Source organism: Salvelinus alpinus, chromosome 29, assembly GCF_045679555.1.
Source record: "Salvelinus alpinus chromosome 29, SLU_Salpinus.1, whole genome shotgun sequence".
NCBI lineage: Eukaryota > Metazoa > Chordata > Actinopteri > Salmoniformes > Salmonidae > Salvelinus > Salvelinus alpinus.
This window is the reverse complement of record NC_092114.1, coordinates 24,450,151-24,465,096: the sequence shown is the minus strand read 5'-3', so window position 1 is coordinate 24,465,096 and position 14,946 is coordinate 24,450,151. Positions and strand designations below refer to the sequence as shown.

The window sequence follows — 14,946 nt, the reverse complement described above, 5'->3', positions numbered from 1 at the left end:
AGGAAAAGCAACAGAATGCAAAGAGAATAGAAGAAGACTCCACTAGTTGCCTTAACTGAGCATACAGACAAGAGCAGGCATCCTAATGACATCCCTCTCTCTCTCTCTCGCTCTGTTTTCTTCAGTCTCCTTCCTATGAGACGGTCTGATCAAAGCTGTGAGCTCTTCTCTGCTGTGTTAAGCCCGGCTGTGATATAACAACTCTGCATGATCCCAGACCTGCCTGGCACGGTGCCACACCATAACTCTTCCCCGTTCCAACTGATCCCAGACCTGCCTGGCACGGTGCCACACCATAACTCTTCCCCCTTCCAACTGATCCCAGACCTGCCTGGCACAGTGCCACACCATAACTCTTCCCCCTTCCAACTGATCCCAGACCTGCCTGGCACAGTGCCACACCATAACTCTGCCTCTCTCGCTCTCTCTCTCTCTCGGATGGTTCCCCCGTCACTCGCTGGCACCACCACCACCTGCCAATCCCCCCAGCGGCAATGAGCCGGGAGAATCACTTAGCGTCTTTAAATCAGCCGCTAGACGCCCGTCACCTTGTTCTATCAGAATAGACATACCCCCTGACGGAACTGATGATGGCTCGCCTCTCTAACCACTAGGCCACCTGCCATACACACACTCACACTTATATGAGGAGTCTTGACAGCCAGGCTCAGGACAGAGGGGGAGATAAATTAAAAGTTAAATCAAATGGCTGAAACAGAGGAAGAATATCAATATATAAGCCTTGTAATAATCAGTTAGCAGCACGTTCAATCTGAGCTGTTGCATAAACACAACTTCATCTTGCTATGTAAAGGTCACTATGGATGGAACCCTGAAAAAGCAAAAAAATCTAATCTGAGTTCAGTAGGTCACATTGTAGTAAAACATTTTGCAACAGAAAATCAGCATTCTTATTGGCTAAGTTCAGGTTGTACCTCTCCTGTTCCAAATCGTTTTGTGCCAACTGAACAAGACCCAGGCTTTCTTTCAGGTTTCATTTCCTAATAGGTCCAGGCCTTCATTCTGTCTGTATCCATGGGTCTTGTCCTTGCAGCTCAAGCCAGGGTCTGCTCCCAAATGGCAACCTATTCCCTATGGGCCCTGGTCAAAAGTAGTGCACTGTGTAGGGAATAGGGTGCCATTTGGGACACAACCCTGATTAGATGGAGGCTGGTGATGAGATAGTGGAACTAAACTGATTGAATCAAAGCAGCACTGACAGGCTTCATGTGCACCTTATTGTATTGACAGAATGTTCTCCTCAGCTGCTTATAGTGGTCATCTGGAACATTGACAAATGACATTAGGGACTTCAGTAGGTCAATTTATGAGATCCACTCTACTCCCCTTCCCCTGAGAGGCAATTATCAATGTGACAACACACACACACACACACACACACACACACACACACACACACACACACACACACACACACACACACACACACACACACACACACACACACACACACACACACACACACACACAAAGTTAACAGAAAACCCCTTTTACTTCAGCATGACAACACCTTCAGACAACTCCACAACAGGCCTGTCATTCACATCCACAACAGGCCTGTCATTCACATCCACAACAGGCCTGTCATTCACATCCACAACAGGCCTGTCATTCACATCCACAACAGGCCTGTCATTCACATCCACAACAGGCCTATCATTCACATCCACAACAGGCCTGTCATTCACATCCACAACAGGCCTGTCATTCACATCCACAACAGGCCTGTCATTCACATCCACAACAGGCCTGTCATTCACACAGCTGGAGGAAGAGAAAGAACGACATCAGCATTGGGTTAACTACATGCTAAGTCTGATGACATGATTGACCTGACATGCCATGATAGCTTCCTGGACGAACACGCACAAACACGCACAAGCACACACACACACAAACTTCAAACATCAAACACATGCACACTAGGGCTGTGGACGGCAGGCAGCCTAGTGGTTAAGAGTGTTAGACCAGTAACCGAAAGGTCACTGGTTCAAATCATTGAGCCGACTAGGTGAAAAATCTGACAATGTGCCATTGAGCAAGGCACAACATTTTAATTGCTCCTGTAAATTGCTCTGGATAAGCTGGAGCATCTGCTAAATCACTAAAATGTAAATGTCAAATGTAAAGATACCAGTATAACAATATTTTTTCCATGGCAAAATTGAAAACACGAAGTAGACTAAACTCTTTAAAAACCTGCTGTATGTAAAATATTGTGTTCTATAGCTTGGAAAATAAATAAATGTGACTCTGGATGACAACATAATGATGTTTGTTTCCAACATTAGAGCTGTTTTCCTAAAGATGTTAAATCTGCTTCATGTTTTGTTTCCTTGTTTTGTTTCCCACTGCAGACACACACACACCCACTGCAGACACACCCACTGCATACACACAAACACACACACACACACACACACACACACACACACACACACACACACACACACACACACACACACACACACACACACACACACACACACACACAAACACACAAACACACAAACAGAGCCCTCTGGGTTTGCTTTTCCCTATTTGAAGAATGTGTGTGTCACTGATGGATTACAGACAGACACAGACAGACAGTGTTTCAACTAGAGGTCGACCGGAATGGCCGATTAATCGGGGCCGTTTTCAAGTTTTCATAACAATCGGAAATCTGTATTTTTGGCCGCCGATTTGCCGATTTTTAAAATTTATTTTATTTTTTACACCTTTATTTAATCTTTATTTAACTAGGCAAGTCAGTTAAGAACACATTCTTATTTTCAATGACGGCCTAGGAACGTTCTGCCTCGACAGATTTTTAACCTTGTCAGCTCGGGGGATCCAATCTTGCACCTTACAGTTAACTAGTCCAATGCTCTAACACCCGATTACATTGCACTCCACGAGGAGCCTGCCTGTTAGCGAATGCAGTAAGCTAAGGTAAGTTGCTAGCTGGCATTAAACTTATCTTATAAAAAACAATCAATCAATGACTGTCATTGCTCCAATGTGTACTTAACCATAAACATCAATGCCTTTCTTAAAATCAATACACAAGTATATATTTTTAAACCTGCATATTTAGCTAAAAGAAATCCAGGTTAGCAGGCAATATTAACCAGGTGAAATTGTGTAATTTCTCTTGAGTTCATTGCATGCAGAGTCAGGGTATATGTAACAGTTTGGGCCGCCTGGCTCTTTGCAAACTAATTTGCCAGAATTTTACATAATTATGACATAACATTGAAGGTTGTGCAATGAAACAGGAATATTTAGACTCATGGATGCCACCCGTTAGATAAAATACGGAACGGAATAAACGTTTTGTTTTCGAGGTGATAGTTTCCGGATTAGTCAAAGGTATATGGTTTAGAGAGAAATAGTCGACGCGTTATAATTCCTGTAATAACTTGCGGCTGAACTTGAAAGGGGTTCCTTCGTTATTTTACCGTTCATGTCTTCCATAGAGAATGTCTTGATCTACTTCAAATAAGGTCTGTGTTTCGTGCAGGCTTAAACCGCTTCGACGTTTTGTTACCCATGTGTCACGAACGTCGTAGTGAGGAGACCAAAGCGCAGCGTGATGTGAATACATCTTCTTTAATTATAACGAAGAATAATAACCAAACTAATACAAAATAACAAAAATGAACGTGAAGCTAAACATAACGATTGCAGACATGCAACATCACATAGACAATCACCCACAAACCAAACTGGAAAATGGCAACCTAAATAGGATCCCCAATCAGAGACAACGATAAACAGCTGCCCCTCTGATTGGGAACCAATCCAGGCCACCATAGACCTACATAATGCCTAGACTACACACACACACCTAGACATACCCAAAACCCTAGACAAGACAAAAACACACATACCACCCTCGTCACACCCTGACCTAATCAAAATAATAAAGAAAACAAAGATAACTAAGGTCAGGGCGTGACACTGTGTAAATCTCCAGTCCCGCTCCAAGGCTCTTGCCTTGGAGCGGGACTGGACGCCGTGCCTGGACTGGGCACCCCGGCGCAGAGGAAGACTCCTGCCATGGAGCGGGACTGGACACCGTGCCTGGACTGGGCACCGGCGCAGAGGAAGGCTCAGGCCTAGGAGCGGGACTGGGGAGGCGCACTGGAGGCCTGGTGCGTGGAGCCGGCACAGGTGGCACCGGACTGGTGACATGCACTTCAGGGAGAGTGCGGGGAGCTGGAACAGGACGTACCGGACTGGGGAGGTGCACTGGAGGCCTGGTGCGTGGAGCCGGCACAGACTTCAGCAGACTGCTGACAGGCTCTTCAGGTCGAATGTTGAGCAGAACACACCTGCACAACATCTCTCTCCTCTCTCTCCCAACTTCTCCATCGCCTCCCTGACGGTCTCTCTCTTCAGGGCGAGTGCGAGGAGCTGGCACAGATGGCACCGGACTGATGACCCGCTCTTCAGCACGCCTGCGCTGCAGCATACTCCTCGCTAACTCTTCTCTCCGGTATCCTTCATTGCACTCCTCCATCGACTCCCATTCGGGCTCTGGCACTCTCCGCTGCTCAGCCGGCCACCCCTCGTGCCCCCCCAAAAACTCAGAGGGCTCTCTATGGTCAGGGCGTGACATTGTGTGGTAAAACAGTTTGATATTTTGATTGTATGATTGAGACTGGGTTTACGCTACACTTTTATGAACGGACAAACATTGCGTGACTGAGGTCACTGGAGTTCCCTGAACTCCTTTACCGGGCTGGACTCTTTCAGGCTCGAGGTACGGGACTTTTCTTGAGGAACCAGAGCACATTGCTTGTTATATTATTATGTGTGTGATCATTTATGTTGGTAATACAACCCACGCAAAAGAACAGTTGTTTTGAAGTTATTTCCAATGTTTTAAGGGTTTATGAAAAGTGTATGTCCATCCTGACTTCTACATGAGTCCTTTGTATTGGTGTAGACTTGACGTACCAGACAGGACTCATTCCCTCACAAACAAGAAGGAGAAATCAATATTTTCTCTGGTAGGCACAACCTACCTGTCACCCCTACAAACAATAACCTTAAGTCAAAACCATTCCAAGTTGGACACTGTTCTGTGGTGGGCTGTGTGTGGACCTGAACACTGCAGTGCCAGCAGCAGAGTGAGTGATATTTAGATTTCCAGTCCAAGTAGAGTCAACAAACCCTTGAGCCATTTCTATGCTGCAAGAGAATTTGAAGAAGCCTACACACACACTGTGAACTTGTCAGTATGCTTACTGCAGAATACTGAAACAATCTCTCCCACCCTGAGTTCTATCACGAGAGAGAGAGCGATAGAGAGAGAGAAAGAGAGAGCGAGACTGAAGGACACTTTAAAGAGTGTACAGTCGTGGCCAAAAGTTTTGAGAATGACACAAATATTAATTTCCACAAAGTTTGCTGCTTCAGTGTCTTTAGATATTTTTGTCAGATGTTACTATGGAATACTGAAGTATAATTACAAGCATTTCATAAGTGGCAAAGGCTTTAATTGACAATTACATGAAGTTGATGCAAAGAGTCAATATTTGCAGTGTTGACCCTTCTTTATCAAGACCTCTACAATCCGCCCTGGCATGCTGTCAATTAATTTCTGGGCCACATCCTGACTGATGGCAGCCCATTCTTGCATAATCAATGCTTGGAGTTTGTCAGAATTTGTGGGTTTTTGTTTGTCCACCCGCCTCTTGAGGATTGACCACAAGTTCTCAATGGGATTAAGGTCTGGGGAGTTTCCTGGCCATGGACCCAAAATATAGATGTTTTGTTCCCCGAGCCACTTAGATATCACTTTTGCCTCATGGCAAGGTGCTCCGTCATGCTGGAAAAGGCATTGTTCTTCACCAAACTGTTCCTGGATGGTTGGGAGAAGTTGCTCTCGGAGGATGTGTTGGTGCCATTCTTTATTCATGGCTGTGTTATTAGGAAAAATTGTGAGTGAGCCCACTCCCTTGGCTGAGAAGCAACCCCACACATGAATGGTCTCAGGATGCTTTACTGTTGGCATGAGACAGGACTGATGGTAGCGCTCACCTTGTCTTCTCCGGACAAGCTTTTTTCCGCATGCCCCAAACAATCGGAAAGGGGATTCATCAGAGAAAATGACTTTACCCCAGTCCTCAGCAGTCCAATCCCTGTACCTTTTGCAGAATATCAGTCTGTCCCTGATGTTTTTCCTGGAGAGCAGTGGCTTCTTTGCTGCCCTTCTTGACACCAGGACATCCTCCAAAAGTCTTCACCTCACTGTGCGTGCAGATGCACTCACACTTGCCTGCTGCCATTCCTGAGCAAGCTCTGTACTGGTGGTGCCCCGATCCCGCAGCTTAATCAACTTTAGGAGACGGTCCTGGTGCTTGCTGGACTTTCTTGGGCGCCCTGAAGCCTTCTTCACAACAATTGAACCGCTCTCCTTGAAGTTCTTGATGATCCGATAAATGGTTGACTTAGGTGCAATCTTACTGGCAGCAATATCCTTGCCTGTGAAGCCCTTTTTGTGCAAAGCAATGATGACGGCATGTGTTTCCTTGCAGGTAACCATGGTTGACAGAGGAAGAACAATGATTCCAAGCACCACCCTCCTTTTGAAGCTTCCAGTCTGTTATTCGAACTCAATCAGCATGACAGAGTGATCTCCAGCCTTATCCTCGTCAACACTCACACCTGTGTTAATGAGAGAATCACTGACATGATGTCAGCTGGTCCTTTTGTGGCAGGGCTGAAATGCAGTGGAAATGTTTTTGGGGGATTCAGTTCATTTGCATGGCAAAAAGGGACTTTGCAATTAATTGCAATTCATCTGATCACTCTTCACAAATTGCCATCATACAAACTGAGGCAGCAGACTTTGTGAAAATTAATATGTGTCATTCTCAAAACTTTTGACCACGACTGTACAGGTCTATGAGATGTGAAATCACATCATGATAGAACACAACAGTGTATCCCAGGCAGTAGCAGTGCTCCAGTCAGCATGAGAGAGGAAAGCCAGACAGTCCTTAGTGAACAGATTTAAGTCATAACAGAGCCATGTAGAGAGAGACGACGAGAACAGTGCAAAGCCAGGCTGTCCCAACTGGAACCCTATTCCCTATATAGGCTGTGATCAAAAGTAGTGCACTATGTAGGGAATAGGGTGCCATTTGGGTAGCACACAGACTCCAGGCTCAAAGATAGCCAGAAAATACTTAGAATTGAACTACTGAGATTCGCAGAGCAACATTCCACAGTAACTTAGACTGTAAAATGCCTCAAATTATGATCCAAGTGAGGATGGAAACTTAAGATGTTTATAATGTTCAATGAAATGTTTTCTAAAGGGAAAACAGCGTACTACAGACAAGCCCTTGAGGCTCTATAGTGTCCAATTCTGTGTTCAGAACATATTTTATGTGACGGTAACATCTAGGTCACACAAATATGTTAGGGTAGGAGAATGAATGGCTAAGGAACTCTATTGGCCAATCTCTATAGTGTGTTCATCAAACATTCATAGTATCAATGCCTTGCAAAGATCCTCGACTGACCTCTTCCTTACAAAATAAGACACAGCGATGAAGTGTTAACTTATGTGTCTTGCCTCTGCTCTCAGGGACATTCACAGGGTCTTTGTGTGCCTAAAGAAAGGTTGTAGACTATCACAGAACTGTCTGATGCAGAAGGAAGGAATTAAATGCTAGAAGCTAGAAGCTAAGGATGTGACTCATCTGGCATAACAACTTTTAATAGCAATGACCTACTACCGAGTCATTGACAGTTGAGGCATTGAAAAACACACACACACACACACACACACACACACACACACACACACACACACACACACACACACACACACACACACACACACACACACACACACACACACACACACACACACACACACACACACGCACGCACACACACACGCACAAACAAACAAACAAACAAACAAACAAAAAAGGTGGTTCTGTGAATCTGTAGATTCCACCCTCTTGTCGGAGAGACGCCGTTTTGTCATTGTCTTCAATACACACAGGGGCAGACAGAGACAGTCAGACAAATACACACATCAAGAGAGAGACATAATCTAATGAGACAGATACACGCACACAGGGCAAACACATCGGTGCACTCATACACGTAAGAGCACACGGACGAGCACACACACACACAGTCTGCTCACCTCCACTCCTCCTGGGAGCGGGTCTGCTCGTATTTCTCCCTCACGTGGGACACGCCCATATCAGGGTGGAGCCAGTGGACCTGGCCGGACTGGGAGTGGCTGAGCCGCAGGCCAAAGCACGCCACGCATTTCACCTTGTGGATGTCCAAGATCTTCTGGATGATCCCCTGTAGAGGTGGAACACAGGAGAGTTATTAAGAGACCAGTGACAAGCCACGGTAGGAAAGTTCAAGGTCATACAGAAGTTATGTGAAGGCAAAAATGTTGAATGTAAAAGGTCCACACAATGCAAGACATTGGTAAAGAAACTGACTAGAATTTCTACTGGAGACAGACAACAAAACACGGTAAACAGAAAGTGGAGCCCAGATATAGACTCCTACTGAGAGGTGAAGAAAACACAGGATGTTCCAACTGTTCTGTCTGTAGGAGCAATGCTATCTTATCGCCATGGCAGCCACCGCTCTGCCTAGTGACAGCAAGTCACCTGTCTGAGGCGATAAGTAGGGTGAATTTTAGCGTTGGCTGAGTGGCCAAGGAGGGCACCAACCCATACCCTTATGCCCCCCATCTGACCAGCTCCTGTGGAACAATCCAACACTCAAATGGCCACTCAGTCACTCATTCAGGACTTCAAATCAAACTTTATTTGTCACACGCGCCGAATACAACAAGTGTAGACCTTACTGTGAAATGCTTACTTACAAGCCCTTAACAAACAGTGCAGTTCAAGAAGAGTTAAGAAAATATTTACCAAGTAGACTAAAATAAAAAGTAACAGAATAAGAATAACAATAACGAGGCTATATACAGGGGGCACCGGAATCGAGTCAGTGTGCGGGGGTACAGGTTAGTTGAGGTAATTTGTAAATGTAGGTGGGGGTGAAGTGACTATGCATAGATAATAAACAGTGAGTAGCAGCAGCGTACAAAAGGGAGGGGGGGGGTCAATGTAAATTGTTCAGCAGTCTTATGACTTGGGGTTAGAAACTGTTGAGGAGCCTTTTGGTCCTAGACTTGGTGCTCCGGTACCGCTTGCCGTGCGGTAGTAGAGAAAACAGTCTATAACTTGGGTGACTGGAGTCTCTGACAATTTTACGGGCTTTCCTCTGACACCGCTTAGTATATAGGTCCTGGATGGCAGGAAGCTTGGCCCCAGTGATGCACTGGACCGTTCGCATTACCCTCTGTAGCGCCTTACGGTCAGATGCCGAGCAGTTGCCATACCAGGCATACCATGTCCCTAGCTCTGTGACATTCTCTCACTGTCTGTTCGGTTTAACATCAAACCCCCAGACCTCACCAGATGGACCATTCACGTCTGTCAGCCATGAAGCGGCAACTAGAGTGCCAATAGACTAGCTTATGACTGTAGTCTATGACTGGCCAGACGGACCACTCACGTCTGTTATATTATGTTGTTAGTGCCCACAACTCTAGGGCTCCATGTTAAGTCTATGGCTGGCTGGCATGGAGATATTCCGGCCTCGCCTGGCTGTGCTGGTGTCATCCGCGGCCGTATGTGGGCATACTATCACACTGCAGATCTGATGTGACATTCCAGCCCAAACACTTAAGAGCCATTGCATATTTAAGAAGATTGTATTTATGAGGGAAGAGAGAGAGGCTGGATGGCTGGATCCCCCAAAGTAGGTCCAACAATGTGCCCCAGTTACGGCCTGATGGCCGAGTGGCAACACTGTGGAGGATAACAGAGCCTGATCACTGCCTAAGGAGAGGAGAATGAGGAGGAGGAGAGGAGGAAGAGAGGAGAGGCCAGAGAAGCATAGAGTCCTATTGGGACTGGGAATTCAAAGCTTGTCGGCCAGCGTTGTTTGGTAATGTAGTTTCCAACATAGGGAGGTCTCTATGCAGCTTTGGGACTGACTTTCTGCTTGTGTAATGGCAAAGGTTTATTTGAGACCGTCCACGGCAAGGACTAAAGGAACTGGGCTCTTTAGAAGGTTTTAAAAAAGTGAAACAAGAATCCATTCTGCATGGTAGTTCCAGTAACAATGCACTAGGAACCAGGAGAGCACTGAGAGAATATATTCTATGTAACCGTATAGCACCTCTACTTTAGGTTTGTAGGTCTGTAGCTACTGAAGTAACAATGTCTTCATGTGAATTGATGTCGGTACCTAGTTATTTTCTCTAACAATGAAGGAAAATCTTCCTGCACAGATGAGATAGACCCTCCTCAAGATTCCAATGGCGAGTAGTGATAAAGAAATGCAATATGATCATGCTCTAACAGAAGATTACTCAGCCAGCTAAGGGCGGCTAAGCTAAAGCCAGTCTCTTATCTCGGTTTCCTAAGGAGCACGCAAATCCTCAACCCTCCATTAAAATGATTAAATATGGGCTTTGGTTAGCTTCTTGAGCTGGTGGCTGGGGCTCCAGAGTGAAGTTTCCCCTAGGTACAGCTATAGGATCAGCAGAAGAAGAATATAATGGCTCAACACAGACAGAAGTGTGTAATCTCACGAGCCATAATCTAAAAGTTTTGTCTGTCAAGAGAGGCTGAAGTGAGTGGGCCCAAGAAAAGGTAGAGCCCTCTCTGTCCATCCATTATTATATCTCAACACAATCTCTGTTTTATAATCCAATACTGGATGCAGAGTTCCCAGGAGGATCGTAGAGAGAGAGAGAGCGTCTGAGTAATGGGAAAAATGTGTCTGCCCAATTTGAAAGAAAAACAATTTGCATACAAATTAATAATTGCCATTTCAAGTCCATTTTCAAGTAGCAGGCAAATGTCTACTCCGAGTGACACAAACAGAACCATATAGCTGCAGTTCTGCTGGTGATTGAATTGACATTGTTTTGTAGGCCAGGCGGCGGAACTGACGGAATACAAGTGTACTCAACTTCAATGAGGTGGGAGAAATACCACCAGAACACAGAATGGAGACAGAAGAAATGGGAGAAATACAACCAGAACCCAGAATGGAGACAGAAGAAATGGAGCCATTCATCTTGGGCTACTGACATATCAAAATGCAAGGCTACAACTTTAAGATAGCATCAGTCAAAAGTCATATTCATCTCCTATATAGGGTGATTAAAAGCATGCAGTGAATAGGTCTGGTTCCACCATATGACAGACAAGGCAATGGTAGGGCACCATGTCTGACTTTATGAGAAGCAAAATGCACAATATTACATAGCCTTAACCCGAACCCTTTAAAATGTCACATACCATCTGAATGACTGTTTAGATACTATCTTAACTTCTCTAGGATAGGGGGCAGCATTTTCACGTTTGGATGAAAAGCATACCCAAATTCAACTGCCAGCTACTCATCCCCAGAAGATAAGATATGCATATTATTAGTAGATTTTGATAGAAAACACTCTGAAGTTTCTAAAACTGTTTGAATCATGTCTGTGAGTATAACAGAACTTATTTAGCAGGCGAAACCCCGAGGACAAACCCTTCAGAATTTATTTTGAGGTCACTCTCTTTTCAATGGGTTTTCATTGGGAATATACATTTCTAATTGACCTTCTTGCAGTTCCTACCTCTTCCACTGGATGTCAACAGTCTTTAGAAATTGATTGAGGTTTTTTCCTTTGTGTAATGAAGAAGTACGACCATCTTGAACGAGGGTCACTTAAAGTGTCCTGTTTGTTAGAGGCGCGTGACCAGAAAGCTAGCTACAGTTTGTTTTAATCCTGTATTGAACACAGATCATCCCGTCTTCAATTTTATCGATTATTTACATTAAAAAATACCTAAAGTTGTATTACAAAAGTAGTTTGAAATGTTTTGGCAAAGTTTACAGGTAACTTTTGAGATATTTTGTAGTCACGTTTCACAAGTTGGAACCGGTGTTTTTCTGGATCAAACGCGCCAAATAAATTGACATTTTGGATATATATCGACGGAATTAATCGAACAAATGGACCATTTGTGATGTTTATGGGACATATTGGATTGCCAACAACAGAAGCTCGTCAAAGGTAAGGCATGAATTATATTTTTTATTTCTGCGTTTTGTGTCGCGCCTGCAGGGTTGAAATATGCTTCTCTCTCTCTTTGTTTACTATGGTGCTATCCTCAGATAATAGGCTTTTCGGCGAAAGCAAACGATGCTATTTGAATTCTGACATGTTGGCTGGATTCACAACCAGTGTAGCTTTAATTTGGTATCTTTCATGTGTGATTTAATGAAAGTTTGATTTTTATAGTAATTTATTAGAATTTGGCGCTCTGCATTTTCTCTGGCTTTTGGCCAAGTGAGACAGTAGCGTCCCGCATAAACTCAGATTTTTGGATATAAATATGAACTTTACCGAACAAAACATACATGTATTGTGTAACATGAAGTCCTATGAGTGTCATCTGATGAAGATCATCAAAGGTTAGTGATTAATTGTATCTCTATTTCTGCTTTTTGTTACTCCTCTCTTTGGCAGGAAAAATGGCTGTGTTTTTCTGTGACTTGGCTCTGACCTAACATAATCGTTTGGTGTGCTTTCGTCGTAAAGCATATTTGAATTCTGACACGTTGGCTGGATTCACAACAAGTGTAGCTTTAATTTGGTATCTTTCATGTGTGATTTCATGAAAGTTTGATTTTTATAGTAATTTATTTGAATTTGGCGCTCTGCATTTTTACTGGCTTTTGGCCAAGTGGGACGTTAGCGTCCCACGTATCCCAGAGAAGTTAAAGCACAGCACATGTATACTCCCAGAAGACCTCGGGGGAAAGTAACTTGGAATGGTAGTCGCTGAAACGTAGGCTAAATATCCCAAGTGATGCTTTTAAGTGTGCTGACAGGTTCGACCTAGAGCTTGAGAGCCAACCTTGAAAAGCATGGTCCTATTCATTAGGAACCAAACAACAGAAAACCAGCTGGCACAGGGAGAGAGACTACCTCTACTTTTTCCGTTGCAGAACGTTTTAAAACCATTGCATGCCCTAATAAATATGACCAACATCTGCCCTGTATAATAACTTAAGAGCAGAGTTCCCCTTGGCACGAAACAGATGACGACGGCGACGAAAAGACAAAGACAAAGAAGAAGACACTAACGGATTATAGAGACAGAATCAGAATGCTTACATGAACAGTCTCATTGCTTACATGAACAGCTAGGGAGAGCAATCCAAACGGAGCATGACAAATTCCCCTTCACACCACATTAGGCTAAACATGATGACAGCCGCATCTATGATGATATGACAGATTATCTCAAACAAACAAGCTAATTTTACTACCCTTTTCTAATTCTTAAGATCCAAAAAGAATATATCAAATCTCACTGGCATATAGTCACTTGGATTCTTGCCAACCACAGCATTTCCATGTGTTTGCAATGGAAATAGAAAAGCACAATGGACATGCAAATTAGCCAATTCAAATGCAAACAAACCGTGAACCTCTTATCAAGGTAGACATTGCATACAGTACACCTGGTCTCAGATCATTTCATATTATTATGTACGTAAAACACTCCATTTAGTGTGGTATGTTAGATTTGGTATGATTACATAAGACAGAGGGCCACTTAAAGCAAAAAATGAAAGGAGGGTGGTTGGTCACGGTGGATGGGTGGGCGTATAATGCAAACGTCTAGCAACCCAAAGGTTGCGAGTTCTAATCTCATCAAGGACAATTTTAGCTAAATAGAAACTTTTCAACTACTTTCTACCTTTTAGCTACTTTGCGTCTACTTAGCATGTTAGCTAACCCTAACCATAACCATTTTAGCTAACCATTCCTCTAACCCTAATCTTAACCCTTTAACCTAACTCCTAAACTTGACCCTAACCCCTAGCTAACGTTAGTCAGCTAGCTAACTAACATTAGCCAGCTAGCTAACATTAGCCAGCTAGCTAACGTTAGCCACCTAGCTAGAATTCGTAACATCATACGGTTTGCAGATTTGTAACATATTGTACATTTAGCAAATTCGTAACATATAATACAAATTGTAATTCGTAATATATCATACGAAATGGGTGATGGACATTCACAAATGAATACATACGAAATGTAATGGATTTACAGAATGACTACCAGGCACCAGGTAGATGTAATTTTATGGTGTTATTATTGATAATATTTGTCTTATATGGATATCTGGAATCCCTATATAGTACACTACTTTTGACCATAGCAGTGTACTATACCCGGGCAGGCAGAGTGCTATTGATGCAGTATGAACAGGATATGTGTGTGTGATGGGATGAGGGGTCCTTGGGGAGCACCTCAGGGGATAGGAACATGATGTTTATTCTGGGATGGAACCAGGAAGCGGATGTGGATCCAATACACAACGTACCTCATCCAGCCCTACAAATCAATACAGGCATCTGCTGACTGCACTGAGACCAAGCATAGGGCTCTGGTCAAAAGTAGTGCACTATATAGGGAATAGGGTGCCATTTGGGATGCAACCCATGTACCATTTCTCAATGGTTGCCTTTCTCCAGAAAATAGGAGATCTAGGAGTCAGGATGTTATGTGCCAGGAATCAATTCACAGTTTCACACCACTATAACTGAGTGTCTGTGTCAGTGAGGGCAGGGAGAATGTAGCAAAATGTCTTTCTGCAGACCGGTGTTTGCTTAGCCTGGTCTCAGATCGGTTTGTGCTGTTTTGCCAACCCTTATGGGACGCATGACAAAGACCAGAGACCAAGCTAGTTGCTTGATAGCCTCTCTCAGTTCATCTACCTGAGGAGAAACAATGCTAGTCCCATAGTGTCATAATTCACACACGCCTTTAAATGTGTCCTATAAGCGCTTTGT

General features: G+C 44.0%; 1 protein-coding gene across 27 annotated transcripts in view; it reads right to left on the bottom strand.

Annotated features, from left to right (window-relative positions):
- Positions 1-14,946, bottom strand: part of ptk2aa (protein tyrosine kinase 2aa) — a 160,344-nt gene that overhangs the window by 56,578 nt on the left and 88,820 nt on the right. For all 27 annotated transcript variants that reach the window (XM_071375321.1, XM_071375313.1, XM_071375322.1 and 24 more), the window contains one exon: positions 8,183-8,349. In XM_071375321.1, the coding sequence (XP_071231422.1) occupies positions 8,183-8,349 (167 nt within the window). The remainder of the gene's footprint in view (positions 1-8,182; positions 8,350-14,946) is intronic.